This window comes from Cottoperca gobio, chromosome 8 (genome assembly GCF_900634415.1).
Source record: "Cottoperca gobio chromosome 8, fCotGob3.1, whole genome shotgun sequence".
Taxonomy (NCBI): Eukaryota; Metazoa; Chordata; class Actinopteri; order Perciformes; family Bovichtidae; genus Cottoperca; species Cottoperca gobio.
This window is the reverse complement of record NC_041362.1, coordinates 18,044,982-18,062,383: the sequence shown is the minus strand read 5'-3', so window position 1 is coordinate 18,062,383 and position 17,402 is coordinate 18,044,982. Positions and strand designations below refer to the sequence as shown.

The 17,402-nt window shown below is 41.2% G+C and overlaps 2 protein-coding genes across 9 annotated transcripts in view; one reads left to right on the top strand and one right to left on the bottom strand.

Annotated features, from left to right (window-relative positions):
• Positions 1 to 11,676, bottom strand: part of wizb (WIZ zinc finger b) — a 24,246-nt gene extending 12,570 nt beyond the window's left edge. For 3 of the 5 annotated variants that reach the window (XM_029437011.1, XM_029437013.1, XM_029437014.1), the window contains exons 1-10: positions 11,553 to 11,676; positions 10,349 to 10,530; positions 10,076 to 10,262; positions 9,783 to 9,858; positions 8,792 to 8,934; positions 8,453 to 8,688; positions 6,565 to 7,951; positions 5,320 to 5,757; positions 2,756 to 3,166; positions 143 to 289 (exon numbers count right to left, since the gene is read on the bottom strand). In XM_029437011.1, coding sequence (XP_029292871.1) covers positions 143 to 289; positions 2,756 to 3,166; positions 5,320 to 5,757; positions 6,565 to 7,951; positions 8,453 to 8,688; positions 8,792 to 8,934; positions 9,783 to 9,858; positions 10,076 to 10,262; positions 10,349 to 10,456 — 3,133 coding nt within the window. In that variant the 5' untranslated portion in view covers positions 10,457 to 10,530; positions 11,553 to 11,676. Of the gene's footprint in view, positions 1 to 142; positions 290 to 2,755; positions 3,167 to 5,319; positions 5,758 to 6,564; positions 7,952 to 8,452; positions 8,689 to 8,791; positions 8,935 to 9,782; positions 9,859 to 10,075; positions 10,263 to 10,348; positions 10,531 to 11,552 lie in introns of those variants that run through there. The other 2 variants (XM_029437012.1, XM_029437015.1) reach the window with 2 other exon arrangements.
• Positions 7,947 to 17,402, top strand: trappc5 (trafficking protein particle complex subunit 5). 4 transcript variants are annotated; one of them, XM_029437016.1, is made up of 3 exons: positions 7,947 to 7,993; positions 14,682 to 14,954; positions 15,034 to 17,402. In XM_029437016.1, the coding sequence occupies exons 2-3, from the start codon at positions 14,685 to 14,687 to the stop codon at positions 15,328 to 15,330; spliced, it is 567 nt and encodes a 188-aa protein (XP_029292876.1). In that variant the 5' UTR covers positions 7,947 to 7,993; positions 14,682 to 14,684; the 3' UTR covers positions 15,331 to 17,402. The 4 variants fall into 4 exon arrangements, with proteins under 4 accessions (XP_029292876.1, XP_029292879.1, XP_029292880.1 ...); XM_029437019.1 differs by having other exon boundaries at positions 7,973 to 7,993; positions 14,644 to 14,954; XM_029437020.1 differs by lacking the exon at positions 7,947 to 7,993 and adding an exon at positions 7,999 to 8,019.

The window sequence follows — 17,402 nt, the reverse complement described above, 5'->3', positions numbered from 1 at the left end:
GATGTAGTGTCGCCACTCCTCACGCCGACCGAAGGTCAGTTTTTACAATTTCCCCACTGACAGCTACGATAAGACTCTAGCTGTAGCAAATCCAATCCCCTGTCAACACTCTGGGGTCAGCATTCCCATTCTCCTCCCTCACCCTTGGAGTCTGCATCTTCCCCAGGAGAGAGGCTGTCTGAGTCCACGCTGCGCAGCCCTGTTTTCCCAGGACTTGAGCTCAGATCATCCAGAGCTGGAAGCTGAAGCTCCTCCTCATCCTCGTCCTCAGCTGCTTCCTCCTCCTCACCTAAAACATTACGGACAATATTCCTATAAGTGTAGAAAAGGGCTGCCCCCTCTAAGTCAATTAATTGGTCTTTTTGGTTTTAGATGACTAAGATTTCTTTAGTCAATTAGTCTTTTTTTTTATGCTTTTTCATGCTTATTACCAAGAAACTTATGAGCACACCTCTGGTAAACACAAGATTTAAAGTGGTGCTTTTACATGATTTATGTGGAGAAACTCTACAGATATACTGATTTATTGGTCAAATCAACTAATCGATTAGTCGACTAAGAATTTCTTTAGTGAAAGACAGCCCTAGTGTAGAAATGCCATGCTAATTAGGCCTATTAACTGGTAATAAATCATCTGAAAATAAATGATGATGTCTGACAAATCAATCTGGTTTACATTTGTATGCGCATAAAATAAGTCAGGTGTTGAAATCATATAAATGCATCTTTGAAAATGAATAAAAAGGCGCAGACTGAAAGCAGAAAAATCTACTCAGTCTTGTGAGCTCACTGCCTGTAATTTATCACTCCTTGTAATAACAGCGTATTATAACGTCTTCTGTAAGGAGATGGAAATAATACAAGAAATGAATCCCTGTCAAAAAAAAAAAAGTAATAATTGCACTACTGTATGAAACAAACATGGCAGTCTTTTTGGTTCCCCGCAGTCAGGCATTCCTGGAACAAAAGTGCCATTTTCTGCGACAAATCGGTAAATCAAAAGAGACGTGGAGACAGACAATGCTTTTTGTCTGGTGGGCGGCTCTGCGCTTGTCAGTTCATCTCTTGACTGTAAAAGAGCGATGTGACACCTCGGAGCGCAGCGTTATAACACCATCTATTATAATGACAATACATAAATCAGCCGGGTATTTATAAAACGGAACAAAGTAGCTTAACCGCTAACTTGACTTTGTATCCATACAGGCAGAGTGACACTAAGCGACCTGATACTTCAAGTAAAAGTGATACTTCGATTATACTTCGTTGATCCGGATAAGTTGTAATAAGAATACTGGCTATGACAGCATTTAGTCCACAAAGTTACCACTTTTCCTGAGCAATCTCGCTCTTAGTTTATGATAAAAACATGCACAAATGGGTGCACATGAAAGCACAGCGTGTCCTCTATCAAAAATCAAAGCAGAGTAAAATGGCGAGGATTGGGCAACTGTAGGTAATTTTAGAGATCCTGCAGCATTGAAAATACTGGACGTCATCCCAGACGTGCACAATACAAAAAACCCTACAGACGTTTAGAAAAAACAAACTGTAACAACAGGATCACAAGCAGCCAAAATCAACACTATTTATCCGCGCGTGAAACCGGGAACACCCGAAACAATAACAATGACCCGCTTTATGAGCTTTTGACATGCATGTCATGGGCTACCTGCAAGGCTACGCGCGACATTGATTTTTCTTTACATAGTCTCACATGATGAAGACTTTTTAATGGCTGTTGTCTGGCTACGATGTGACAGAAAGATGCGGCGCGAGACGCGCAGTGCTACGGCGCCGTATGATCCGAGGGCACGCGGTGCACAGGAATTATTGCAGCGCGCGGTACTCACCGGTCCGCAACCGCAGTGCATCGGACTCCCCGGCAGCTGAAGCCAGACAGTTTTTTCGCTATTGTTTGGGTCTACGGGGAGGTGGAAGCAGCCATTTTGCCCCCATATGCACCGCTAAGCTAAGGCGTGACCAATCGAGTGGAGGCGGAGGTTGGGATAAATGCACCGAGTGCCACATCAACCACGGGCATCAGGGACTCTCACTCTCACACTCCCACTCTGTTAAGGCTGATTTTCTCGACAGACACCATCCTGACTCAAACACTTAACACATTGTAGCCTACAGCAGTGCCACCAGGTCAGGCAGTCCCAGTTTTATTCAGTAAAAAAAAAAACATACAGAGGCACTTAAAACAACAGTAACAGCATCTAAACTCACGTTCCCCACTGCTTTATACATTTGTAACAGTCTTCTTCCGCCCTCCAGGCACCATTACTGAGGTCTATATACCCTGTGACAAGTTCAAAGTGCCAGATCACTAGGTAATGACTACACAACTGCAACAATTAGTCGACTAATGGATCAGTTGATAGTTAGAAAAGTAATTGCCAACTATTTTGATCATTGTTCAAGTAATTTTCAATGCAAAAATTCTATTTTCAGCCTCTCAAATATGGAAATGTGCTGCTTCTCTCTGTTTCATATCATATTGAAGTGAATATCTTTAGGTGACAAAACAAGATATTTAAAGACATCACCACTGGGATGGACACTTTTCACTATTTTCTAACATTTTATAGACCATCATCTAGATTCTAGAAGATATTCAGCAGATTGATAGATAATGAAAATAATTGTTAGTCGCAGCTATCAAAGACATCAGCAACCAACAGAACAACCACACAACCATTAAGTAAGGTGCATTACTACTTTAAAGGATGGATCAATAATGAAAACTTACCTTCAGTCTCTTCTACACCGTCCTCTTTCTTGCAGTGTTGAAGCGATGCTGAAGGCAGTGCATCAGAAAAGGCAGCACTCAGCGTCCTTTCACTTGTCTCCCCCTCTAGCTTTACCTCAACAATTCTCTCCGCTTCCTCCCCTATTTCTCTCTCCTCTTCTCCTTCCTCCTCACCCTCCTCTTGTGAAGAGCCTGGGCTCCGAGGGGGAGCCGTGGGGATAACAAGATCGGGCCTGCTGGAGAACAACTCCCTCAGGATGTGGATCGGCGAGATGGTGACATCCCAGTTAGTGATGCCGAAGTCGCGGAGGTGAGCCCGGGCATGGCTGGACAGGCCGGCCCGGGTGTCAAAGCCAGCGCTACAGAACTCGCAGTGCATCACGCTGAATGTGTCTGGGTCAAAGTTGGCAACTATGGAGAGGACAGGCAATAATAAGTGGACGTTCAGACATGTGGTTAAATGTGCAGTTTAGCTGTGAACTGACTGACAGCTGTGCCATGTTCCCAACCTTCTGGCTTGTGACACCTTGAATCAAAGCTCTATCTTTGATTACTTTGATTCACCAGTTCAACTAGTGACCACTTCAAGTAAAAGAGGGATTTTTAGCCATGCTAGCAATTGTCAGTCTGTCAGTTGGTAAACCACTTTGGTCCAGACTGAAATATCTCAACACATATTGGATAAATTGCCATGCAAATTTGACAGTCATGGTCCGCAGAGGATGCACACTGCTGACTTTTTACTCTTGTGCCGCCAGCAGGCTGACACCTGGTTCAAATGTTATCAGCCTATTAAAAAGGGGTCATGGGTGGTTATCAGCCTCATAGATGTAAATCAGAATTAGAATCAGAATCGGAAAACAAGACGACAACACAGAGCTCTAGTGACTGTAGTAATGACAGCAGCGAAGGAGGAAGTTAGCTGACGTAGAATAAACAGCGAGAAACTCGGATAGGAGGTCAGGGGCGATTGGATGGGACACAAAACACAGGAAACCAACAATTTGGTGTCTTTGTGTTCACAATGTTGAGTTTTACTTTCAATTTACAAATGTTCCTAAACTTAATAACCAAGTAGTTTTGTTGCCTAAACCTAAAAAAGCTATTTGGTTTGTCTTCAAAGCGCAAAATTTAGTTTAGTTTTATATGTTGCGAGTTGTTTTAAAGTTTCCCTTTTAAATCATAGTAGGTACAGTTTGGCCTGTCTGATGCATTAGAACAGGGGTGGGGAACCTTTTTCCTATCAAGGGCCATTTTATTTTTTTACAACATCCTTCGAGGGCCATACTAATTATGAACTAATTTTTAAGACACTTTCATTTCACCTTTCTTTTATGCTGTGCAAAAAAGTAACTTTTTTATCCATGTATCTTTCTGTTTTAGCAGAAATCAGCAATCCTGAATTTCCCTCGGGATCTATCTATCCTTTATTAGTCCCACAACGGGGAAATGTATCTTGTCACAGCAAAAGAACATATGAAGTAAAAAGTAATTAAAGTAATTAAATGGATAAAAATAATAATTAGAAAATAAAGTGAGTATTGTAAATAGCAGTGATAATTGCACAGCAGTGGTGGAACAGTCTGTTCTTGGTGTGGTGGTCTACCTCTCTATCTTTCCATGTTTGTATTTCCATGTTTGAGCGTTAACTTTATCCAAACGCACTCGTCCTTTCAGCTCGTGCAGTTCGGCATGTTTCGTGCTGTAATGACGCTCGGGATTATTTTTTCATCACCGCAAGCGCGTCCGCACAAACTAGACACACTGGCCTTTTACTTCCACAGAGAAATAATCGTTCGTCCATTTCTCCTGGAAAGTGCGACATTCTGCATCCAGCTTTCTCTGTTTTACACTCGCCATGCTGCGTTCACTGATGTCAACGACAGTCTCGTTTTAATATTGAAGTTTTTTGACATGACGTGACCACGTGATGACACGTTCCGCTCGTGTTGTGTTCAAGGACCCTGACCGTGGCCAGGAAAAACAGTCAGTCGCCCGTTTAAAATATTGCCGTCTAGATTTTTTTGTTTTTTTTCTAGTGGATTGTTTTGCGTGTGTTTATGAATTACCTCGAGGGCCGGATGAAATGGTCTCGCGGGCCGTATACGGCCCGGAGGTTCCCCACCCCTGCATTAGAATAATAGCATAACCACTGTTAACGCCTATTAAATAGGCTGATAACATTAGAAATGGGTGCAGCTGACATTTGTCATTTTCAAAGCAATGTCTCAACAAATATTAGGAGGTTCACCATTATTATCTAAATTACTTTGATTTATGACAAAATAAATGCAAAACTCTAATAATCTAATCTAGTTTCTATAAAAGCAGTTCATATAAAGTGTTCTCAGCTGGTCGTCAAGAATGTAATTTAAAGAGAGGGGAGCTCCAAAAAACAAAGAAAATCTGTTATTATGAGAATTATGGTATAATTATTATACACCGTGGCTCATGTCATGGTCATTATGTCGAGCATTAAAAACAGACCTCGTCTGTCTGGGCTTTAGAATCTGCTTGGACAACAGCTACACAACCCAAAGAGATACACACAACAAGCTGCTGACCTTTTTTCTTCTTCTTCTGATAGGAGAACTTCTTCTCAATCGCATTGACTTCCTCGGGGGATATGAAGTGACGAACATTGTAGCTGACGCCCACTCTGTTCAGGTGGCCTCTCACGTGATTGGCAAGGCCAATGCCATTATGAAATCGATCGGGGCAGTAGGGGCATTTCCTCTCTACACTCCTGAGCGCCTCCGAATCCTCATCAATCTCGTCCGGGTCTTCATCCAAGATGCCCTCCGACAGGAAACGTCGCACTTGTTCCTCGTCAATGTCGTCGTCATCATCATCACTGTCAATTTCTGCTGGAGCAGCAGTAACCCGGTTGCTTCTCCTCAAAAAGAAAACCTTTCCATCTTTCTCCACTTCCAGCTCATCTTCGTCCTTCACACACTTCTCAGGAGAGAGCGATAATGTAGCACTCTGTGCTGAGCAGTCCTCTATAAAGAAAAAAGAAATACATTCTGGATAAACAGAGAAATCCTATTTAAACTGAAACAGTATGTTTAAATTAAATATGAATTCATTGATTATCAAAATAGTTGGCGATTATTTTTCTGTCAATTGTTTAATCAATTATTCGACTAATCATTGCAGCTCTAAATTCAAACAGAACCTGTAACTAGATTTTTTTTAAGGGTTTGTATATATTAAAACACTGCAGAAGGAAAGTTTTCACATAGGACAGTAATGTTGCTTATGGAATGCAGTGATTGCATTTTATCGCCTTATTAAGTTGTTAATGGCTAAAGTGTTAGCAAAAAGTTGCCTGTTAACACATCCAGCGTGTTCAGTGAAGTAAAGTCCAATAAATACTCTACTTTCAGCTCTGTTTTAGTCCACCAGATCCTGAAGAAAATATCTGGCTTTTCAGCTGCTAAATGCTCCACTGTGTTCAAAAACAATTAGCTTAAAGATGCTAAAATGCTCCGTAGAGGGAACTGCAGTCCAGGGATAATTCTCTATGACACCTTTCACATTACACATTGTCATTTGATCCATTGTTTATAATATAAATATTGATTAGTGTAGCTTTAATATTTTCTGTATGATCAGGTTTTCAGTATTAATTAAAAAACGAAGCTATGAGCAAGCCAAAATCAGAGTACATGTTATCCATCTGCTCAAACCTGATAATATTCTGGTTTGTGAGCATCTACATGTAACTTGAGTGACATAATAACTTGTGTAAAGGAGACTTGGTCTAACCTCAGCATTAGAGTCTTTAGTCTGACATTGAGCCTCACCTGTGTTGGATCGTGCTCTGGTGTGCAGTTTCCCTCCAACAGGTGAGTTGGCGTCTTGTTGGGAACACTCAGTGTCCAGCTCTGTGCTCTGATCTTCGTCCTGCTCTTCTTCACTCCCGATCAGCTGGTCATCATCCAGAAACTTGGCCAGATTAGTCCAAGTCTTCCCTCTTTTGCTGAATCTCCTGTTCCCGACACGCTTAAAGACCACTTGGCTTGTGGGCCGAGCCGAGTTTGGCGTTGTGCTGTCCTCAGAGGCAGTGACTCCTTGTTGGCTTTCACCTCGACTTGCATCGGGTGAAGATCCAGACCCAGAGAGATGGTCAGAATCTAGGGTGAGTTTTGAAATCCGAACACCCACATTAGACCTCAGATGCTGGCCAGTCTCATCAGCCTGCGCCCCACCGATGGAGGCCTGTTCTGGGTGAACAAGTTTCTGATGTTCCCTCATCATAGTTTGACTGGAGGTCAGGAAGGCACAATGACCACAGGCCAGGGAAATGGATGCCAAACATGATGGTGAACCAGGGGATGGGGAGTCAGCCCGGAGAGCGGCTTTCTTTCTGTTGTGTGTCTTGGCGTGATTAGACAGTGCCTGGGAGGTTCTTGTGCTGAAGTTACACTTGGTGCAGACAAAGCGGCGGCGGCCGGCAGAAACGGCTCGTGCCTGAGCTCGAGGACCCGTGGGAGTTGCGTCTAAGTCAAGAACTGCTTGCTCTGCGCGTGGTGTTGAAACTAGTGCTGGGGAAAGAGGTGGAGATGTGACTATTTCTGGTTCTGACATTTTGCCTGGAATCGAGGCCGGGCTTGCATCTTGCATAATATCTGGGTCTAAGCTGATACGCTCCACCATCTTACTGTCGAGCTTCATAATCTCTCTTGCCTTCCCATTTTCATTCAGTTTCTCAATCTCCCCCAAGATCTTTAGACGAGACTCCTGGTGCCTTCTGTGGTGGTCCGCCAGTGCGAGCCGATTTGGCAGGTTCCATCCACACTCAGTACATCGAAAACGGCCGCCCTTTCCTAAACGCCTGCCCCCCCCTGCACCACTCCGACAGTGCTCGACTATGTGCTCCTGCAGATGGACCTGCTTTTTGAAGTAAATGCTACATTCCACACAGGTGAAGATTTCTTTACCTGGCTGTCCGCCTCTTTCTTCTTTGTCTTTTTTCCCTCCTCTCTCTCTGAACATTATTGGTTCTTCCTCTGCTGCCTCTCCAAAGCTGACTTCCTCAAAATCATACACCCCTCCACCTCGATTCATCTGTGCCATCTCGGTGGTTTTTGATTCTTGAGGACTCACTCTTGCCTGCTTGCCAGTCTCAGGCAATATGCGCTTCAAGGTGCCAAGTCCGGAGAAGGGCCTGAGCAGCACCCTCTTCTTTCTAGGAATAAAACCTGGACATTAGCTCGTCTATTCTCCAACAAGGTTCGTTTATATACAAAGAAATAAGTGTAAATACTCTCAGGTTATCTACTCTGTATGTGTGTGTTTTTCTACTGCTGGAAGGGCTCGCGTGCAGAATCCTAACAGGAAGTACCAGCTAGCATGTTTTGCTAGGTAGCTAACAGCTAGTGGTGATCAGCTGTTTATTGTGTTTGAAAGGCTCATACTGGACATTAGTAGAGGCATAGTGGGTATGTTAGCGGATCCGTGTATTGATAGAAGCTTATATAATGTGTAATTTGTATTTACTGTGCGAAAAAGCCTGTGAATTTAATGTAGGGAGAACTCTCGATAAGAAGTTTCCATAGTTAATCCAAACACACAGCCCCTCAATCTATGCTAATTACAGAAACGTCACCATGGAGAATGTAGTGTGTGAAAGTGGGGATATTGTAATGTAATTAATGGTAAAGTAGTGAGTTGATTTACCAAATTGACAATGCACCGCTGAATGAATGTGCAATGAGCCCAGGGGGCAGGAGGGGGACTCTCAGTGTCTGAGTCTCCAGGGAAGGTGTACACATCTCTCTCAGACTCCTTGGATTCTTTTCCCTTGGGCCTCTTCTCTTCCTCACTATTGTCCGCCTCCTCCTCCATTTGGCAACCTTCCTTTGGTTTTACTTTGGAAAGAAACAGCTCGGCTCCCTCAGATACATTCCACACTTTGCTGTCTGCCACTGTGAAGAGAAAACAGAGGAATTATGAATGGAAGGAGCCTTAAGATACAAAGAAAGATATCAAGTGTGAAGGCAGATTTGGTTTCCTCCATATGGTGCTTACAGTCTGTTGGGCCAAACTGAGATGTATTTGGCTCTTCTGCCTTTGTGCTGTCATTGTTGTGCCCCTCCGCAGGAGTAGATGAGTCAGTCTTGCTATGCAAGTGCTGCACTTTTTCTGGTTCTTGGTCATTTTCACTGTGAAGTCTGGATACCATTGGAAAGGAAAAACATTACTTGACATTTCTAACAAGATGTTGGTTTTAGCAAACTTGAGGAGTTTCATGCTTATTCCAGTATCTGTAGACTTTGTATATTTAAATGTGATGACTTTTAAGACAACTAAATGAAAAAACAAATACAGGTTTAAAGGGATGGATTGGATGTTTTGAAGTGGGGCCTGTATGAGGTACTTATCCATAGTCAGTGTATTACCTACGGTAGGTGACAGTTGGCACACCCCCAGTTTGGAGAAGCAGACAAGAGTACAAGCACGGGAGCACAGCAATGTGGGAAATGAAGCCGTTATCTATGCTCTCTTCAAAGCCACCAGACTCCATTGAAAAATACAGTAATTTTACCTCACAGAACAGAGGACTTGCTGGTCCACTCCTGCCTTGACTAGTTAGTTAGTTTGTTGGTTAAACCAACAGAGGCAGCTCCTGTGTTCTGTGAGGTAAAATAACAGTTTTTATCACCCCACCTTCAGCAGTACATTGCTTAGCTTCCGTGCCCGTACTCTTGTCCGTTTCGCCACTCTGGGGGTGTGCGAACCGACCATCTACTGACTATCGATAAGTACCTCATACAACCTCACTTCAAAACATCTTAACTATCACTTTAAGTATTTCTCAACCATAATGTCAACACTTGCAGCGTGGAAAAGGCCTAAAACAGTGGTAAATAAAACAGTATTGACATATTTTATGAGTCTTGATACAGGAATACATAGAAGGTTTCCTGGAAATAACGATCATTTTGAGTGGAAACAAGAGGCACCCATGACCCATGACCTCAAACAACTCGCTCCCCTTCCTTCTGCACCTCCTCCTCACCTGAGTCCAGAAGAAGGAGATCCTGGGCTGTGAGCAGCCAGACCGTGAGGGTTAGAAAAGTGCTGTAGCTCCTCCTCTGACACGTAACAGCACACAAAACACACAACCACAGAAACATCACTTCACAGCTCAACAGTGAAAGATACGGTGCATACTGAGAGACTTCTGACTACATGCAGACTGAATAACATTGAAAACAATAAGGGGACAACAATGATATGTACACTGATGGCATCATATATGAGCTAGATTCACTACTATAAGTTACCAGTAGATATTAAGCCATTGGTTACCATCTAGTATTTCTTTCTCAGAGTCAGAGTCCCAGCTTAAGGAGGAAGGAAAGGCTGAGGACCTGAATCTCCTCTGTGCGCTCCTCCCTGGCTCAGCACTGGGCTGCTCGGGGCCCTCATCTACAGCGTGGCCCCCCGAGCATTTGGCAGACATTAGGCCGTCTCTCACTTTTGGAGAACATGAGGACTAGATAATAAAAACACACAACTCTTATTGTCAGACGATGTAGATGACAGCAATGATGAGAAGTTTGCTAATGTTATTTTTTTTACCTGTAAGGTGCAGTTGAGGAAGGTGGGGGTGACAGGGTTTTGTGCTGAGCTGGAGGGTGGGGGCCCATAGCTGGTCCCTGGGGTTAGGGGTCGCCCTTCTGGCTCCATGGTCCCCCCCCCAGAGAACAGTATGGAGTCCCACTGATGACCAGCCTTCCTACATTGTGCAGCCTCCTCTTCTTCTGGAAACATGAACATACTTAAGAAAATAAAAGTTTCTCATGGCTTCAAAGTTGATCCCTTTATACTCACACCCAACGCACCACTACCTAGGTGTCACATGACAAATCTGATGACTTTAGAAAGACTTGCAACTGGACTTGGACTTCACTTTGACTTGAGCCTTTTGACTTGATACCTTCTGCCAAACCCAAAGATTAAAACGTATGTTTTTTTTTTAAAAGTGTGCCACTTTCTGAATCAGCTGACGTTAGGGCTATTCATTTCAAGCAAGTCGACACTTAATCGATCCGAGTCGATCCACTTTGTTTGAAGCAATCCGACAGCATCCGATCAAGTTTCAGGAGAGAACCATGAAGACCTAATGTTACGTTACTGAGCGCCAGTTGGGAAGTAATTATAAGAAAGATCATTTGTTGGCGTACAACAACTACGTGGTTGTCAACAAAAAACTAATTGCAGTATGCAAAACGTGCACAGGGCAAATAATTACAGATGCATTATGACTTTGTTTTGAACTTGAAACTCAAAGTTTCGGACTTGGGACTTGACTTGTGACTTGCAAAACAATGACTTGGTCCCACATCTGCAACTAACTGTAGTAACTTGTGTTTTCATAACGAGCCAGCACATTGTAAGCAAGAATCAGAAAGCATATCAGATTAACAGAAAGTGTCACATCTGCAGAGTGTTTTGGCTGTCCTCAGTGTTTGCCAGCTGCAGGTTTCTGACCTATTTCACAATATGTCTGGTCTTAAAGAATGAATCAGGGAGGACAAATGGTTACATAAATAAGTGGCCCTTCCACTCAGGCCCATGTCCTCTCCTGCTGCCCCTCTAAACAGCAGGAAAATGCCCGGGTACATCAAGGTGTCCCACGGGTTTGGCCTCTGTAGCCTCAGAGGACGTGGCTGGGATCGATCCAGTCGCTGTCAGGTGACTAAACAACAATGCACGCGTGCACAATGCCTTTTAAACCTAAAACGCCCATAAGCTGCAGGTTTTTTTGTGTGCAAATACTCACTGAAAACGGCCTGGATTGCGGGTCGCAGTATAAGGCTGGCTGCTTTATGCACCGTTCGTCATAGTTTGAGGACGGAGCTGAAGCTTTTACAGCCCGAGACGATGCTCGCCAGCGGCTCTGACTGGAGAAACTTGCTCTCTTTAATCGCCGCTCAGGTTTTTTGCATGGCTCCCTTGAAGATGCCAGACAGAGGACTCCATGTTATTTGGCTTGCAGGCACGCCACGGCTGCGTACGTAACGTCAACGGGGAGCGGTGACGAGTGGAAGAGTTGTGAGTAAAACACCGGAGTCAAGTTTAATAAGTTCAACTTTTACCGGTGCTTTGCTTTCATCTTTTTTACATACGGTGACGCTGATGTGCGCGAGAGGCGTTCTGGTCTAACGCGTTTTTAAATCGTTACGACACTTTTATTCTGCGGCAAATACACACTGAATAGTGTTGACATGTCACACTGATCAAGTTTATTGATGGCAGTCGTTATTTTATGGAAACAGGTGAAGTATTAATGGTCAATTGTGACAATTTAGTTTCAGTTGGTAGCAGTTTGGTCCACATGTCCATCACTGTAGTAAGTAATGTTTATTAAACATATCATATGTATCCCTCACTGTGTAGGAAGGAAAGCTGGATTGAGTTTGTCATTAGTTTTTTGTAAAATAAAATGTCCTAAATGTTAGAAATCAATAATCACCTTCCTACTGGTTATTACACGGTCATCTGGCGCCCTCTACAGTTTGTTTTATCAAAGACACATTCTGTCCTGATGGCGCTGTTGATTATTTTATGGCCAATTTTCCTTTTCTAAATCACTTCCTACGTTTTTTTTCTTTTATCCTTGAACTAAATTAACTATTCAAATCTCTCAGATTATTAAACAACAGAAAAACAATAAGTGTTTGGAAACATTTCCCTGAAATCTCTGACTGAATATCCTTATATCTGTGTATATAAGTACTTCTGTATTTTATTATTATTATTATCATGTCATTTTCTTTTAATATTCTCATGTTATGCTCTTCATATGTTTTTGTATCAGTTCTGTATGTTCTGCTGTTGTTTACCTGAATATTTTGTTTATTATTCTTTCGTCAATAATATTTATCAAAAAATACTTTCTTTAAGTACAAGTAGCAATAGGCCACCCGCAGCGTAGACATACTAGTCCGAATCATGCATTGCAAAATTTTACTCAAGTACAAAAGTATTAAATATAAATATAATGAAAGTACCTAAAGTAGAAGAAGTCAATGTGCAGAATGGCTCATTAAAGAATAATGTATAGTTATATATTATTGGATTTTAGTTATCCAATAATTACAGCAAAGTGTATTTCAAGTATGCTGATAGGCCCATTATAGATGTCAAATTATTACTGTTAATTATTATTTGTGACGAACATTTGTTTATATTCAGCAGCATTTTAAAGCTGGTTGAAGTGGAGACATTTTTACATATTGCCGATTGCAGATATGCTGTGTATGCAAAAAATCTGCAATACAACTTGTAACTTAAGCTGTCAAATAAATGTAGTGAAGTAAAGAGTAAAATATTTTCCTCTGAATGGTAGTGGAGTATAAAGTAGCATACAATTAAAAATAATTAAAGTACAAATACCTCAGAAGTAACTGTACTTGTTACTTCCCCCACTGCTTTTCACAGTAATCATACAAGAGTTCATGAAACACCAGTCATAGTGTTAAAAAGAAAGTGTCAACAATCAGAACATAAAAATAAGACAAATATTTATTGTGTTGAGTTTTGGTTTATTCAATTCTCTTCTTCATCGCTCCTCTTCGTCAGATCATTTTCATTTCTTGACTTCCTGAAAGGAAGGAATTATGAGATAAATGAGTGGCACAGTTATGCACCGGTAAAAGAAGTATTCAGATGTATGAAATGTAAAAAACACAAGGAAATGTACAGTGCCGTGTATTATCAGCAAAATGAACTTAAAGTATTAAACTTATTCTACTTTAGTAAAATGTCCGTTATTGGTATATCAGTCTAATCTTTATTTTATTTTTATTTTATTTTTATCAATATTGGAGAATTCAACATCTTTGAACCTCAAACAGAAATTACTCCATTTGAGAAGTTCAGGGGAAATCTCTCTTTGGTGAAACTGCTCACAGCTGACAGATGTTTGGAACATGACAAGAGACCCCAACAAGACACTTTCACAAGATGTCACAAGCCAAAAAGGTTGAGAAAGTCACAACTTACTATAGGTGTCGGATAAATAAGTAAAAAGTACGATATTTCCATCTGATTTGTGGTGGAGTAGAAATATAAAGTCGAAAAAATAAATGTACTCAAGAACAGAGAACTGTGGAAAACAGAAGCTTCATAAATGTCTCTTTTTTTATTAACTTTATATGATTCCATGAGTTATCACTATTTGATTTATGGTAATATTGTTTGAGTAAATATATCCCCCTCTAATCTTCATAAACTGTATTTGCTACATAAACAATTTATAAGATTTGCAACTTTCTGCCTCTGCTCCTCCAATGTTCTGCAAACATTCTTTCAGTATGTGACATAAATATTCATCAGATATGTGTTCATATATAAATATATGTATTTGCCTTTTTCTCTACCATCATCGTTTAGCAACTTCTTTAAATTGAATTCCCAAATGTATTTGTATAATACCAGACAGGTTGATCAACATGGCCAGTGCTCCCGAAGATATCGTGGCGTACAGGTATGGAACGCCAAAGTACATCAAGAGCTTGTTATCCTTGGAAACATTTGGAAACACGTCTAATTATTTATTTTGACATGTGTATATATATGTATGGTATAGTATTTTTTAACGTGACACAGCAAAGGATATTGTGTCCAAACAGGTAACTCACAGGTTCTTGAACTTATGGTGGGAGGCCTGATGGCATCATTATTTCAGGACCCCTGGTTGGGAGTCAATGCCATTGGTCATATACATGACTTGTGCAGATATACATGTCTATGTGCTTCAGGTTCATGTTTTAATCTCCCTCAAAAATGCTCAACAGCAGAAAACCTCATATTGTTTAACACTGAATCCACTAACTATTTATCACTGATCTACATATGTGTGTCAGTAGATCACTGACTTGTGCTGACTGTCATCCCCCTCTAACAGAAGATGGACACGCGGTTCACTCGAGGGAAATCCAACATCTTGGAGCGCCCCCTGACCCGACCTAAGACTGAGGTCAGCGTGAGTGCTTTTGCCCTCCTGTTCTCAGAGATGGTCCAGTATTGTCAGAGCCGTGTGTACTCCGTGTCGGAGCTGCAGACACGCCTGGCAGACATGGGCCAGAGTGTGGGAGCCAGCATGCTGGATGTGCTGGTGCTGAGGGAGAAGAACGGGAAGAGGGAGACAAAAGTGCTGAATATGCTGCTCTTCATCAAGGTAAGCAAATGTAAAAACACTGCTGATGATTTTAGAGTTGGCTAAATTCTAAACTAACGGTTTTCTTTCCTTTTTTTAGGTTAATGTCTGGAAGTCTTTGTTTGGGAAGGAGGCTGACAAGCTGGAGCAGGCCAACGACGATGACAAGACTTATTACATCATAGAAAAGGAGCCACTTATCAATGCTTACATCTCCGTGCCGAAGGAGAATAGCAGCTTGAACTGCGCCGCCTTCACTGCGGGCATCGTGGAGGCCATCCTCACGCACAGCGGCTTCCCTGCCAAGGTCACTGCCCACTGGCACAAAGGCACCACGCTAATGATAAAGTTTAATGAGTCAGTCATAACCAGAGACAAGGCTTTGGATGGCAGATAAGGAAGACTGGAGAAAGTGGGTGGTTATGTTGATCAATACAGGATGAAGTTAAATCATCCAGGTCCAGGCTAGTGTTTGTTCCTGAATTGTCTTGTGGTAATTTATGAGACTTTATGGATGAATGGATGGAAGACTGCACCATACTGAGCCATGTCTAGAGCAGAAAACATGCAGCTAGTTGGTTCAATCCTCCACGTTTTCGTGGATCATTTCACTCCTGTTACTCCTCATGAAGTGACACAATACTGAAGATCACTTTTAATTTGTTGTTTCATGTCACATTTGTACATCACAGATCATTCATAAAAGATTAACATATTGGATACTTTCACCACATCATTTTGGTGTTTTCATTAGTAATGTTCTGATTTTGAAGCCCATCAGATCAACATCTTTTAATTCACCTTGGGATCTGGGAAATTGTGACGGCCCTTTTACACAACGTTTACACTTTTTATGGACTAAACAATGAATCAAAAAATAATGAACAGATTATTTGATAATGAAAGTAATTGTGATGTTTCCTTTATAGGATGAAACTGAACAAAAACAATCCACTAATTAGCGCATCCCTGGTTTATGTACTGATAATAAAGATTAGTGTCGCAACACCTCTTTTAATGCTACAAAGTATTTCATGTAACAGACAGGTCCAGACTCAAGATTATTCTCAAAATTGTTTTTTTTCTCTTTTTCATTCCAGTTCAACTCCAGCTGCATGTTTCATCTCTGTAAAATAGATTCATAATCAGGGCCATAGCTACCATTGACGACACTGAGGTCATATCCTCACTATCTTTATTTTATTATCTTTTATCATTTTATTTAATGCGTGTGTGATTTTGTGGTAATAGTAACAGGGCAGTTAACATTCAAAAATGTAAAAACTAATTTACACATGCTGTTTTATAAGCCAACTCCAATATATATAGACTCTGCATTCTGACAAATTTGAATGATTTTAAGCTGACAAAATAATAAATCAATAAAAGAAAAGCATTTCTCCCCTCAGAATTTTATTCCTGGCAGCATGACAAAGACTTAACACTGTTTCAAATTCCAGGTTGGGAAATAGACAAGAACATTTAACACCATAAATAAAATATCTAAAATCAAGATGATAAATAATGAAATACAGCACTTTTTAGTTTCTGGTAAAAAGAAAAAGATGCATTACCATGTAATTGCAATGTGTCCAGTTCATTCTAGTTGGGGTATTTAGTTGCATGACATACTCCTCTCTCTTCTCTTCTCTTTTCTGTCTCTATACTGTCCCAAAAGGGGAATAGTTAGACAATTTATAAAATATGCTTATTTGTTCTTTCCAAAACATGGTGCGAGTTAGATGAGAAGATTGATACTATTAATGTCTGCACAGTATGAAGCTGCTGTGTCAGTTAGCTTAGCACACACACTGGAAACAGGGGGAAACAGCTAGCCTGGCCCTAAAGGTAATGACATTCCTTACACTACACAAATAAACAAGATATGACATGTTAATATGTAAGCTTTAGAGGTGCTGGGAGGGGAAGTGTGTTACTTTTGATCAAAGATAGGCTAGCTGTTACCTCTGTTTACAGTCTTTAACTAAGCTAATCTGCTCATAAGGCTAGCTTAAAATGTACAGTTGTCTGTACAGTAATTATGAAGCTGCTGTCAGTTAGCTTAGCTTAACACAAAGACTGGAAACAGAAAAACAGCTAGCCTAGATCTGTACAAAGTGTAAAAACAACACATGGTTTTACTGGGGGTTATGTGCCAGGTTAGCCATTTCCTCCTGTTTCTAGTATTTATGCTAAGCTAAGCTAACTGGCTGCTGGCGGTAGATTCATATTTACCTTACAGACATGAGTGTGGTCTCATTCTCCCCGTCTAACTCTCTGCAACAAAGCAAATAAGCCTATTTCCAAAATGTAGAACTTATTATTTGTGTTGGGGGGGGTTCAGTGACCTACAATCCTGGCCATGGCCCTGCTTATAAAACTTTTTTTTGTGCTTATTACTATTGATGGCACTGTTTATCTGTCTGATAACCTAGAGTAAACCTGTAATAAAATAAAAATGCAAAGCGG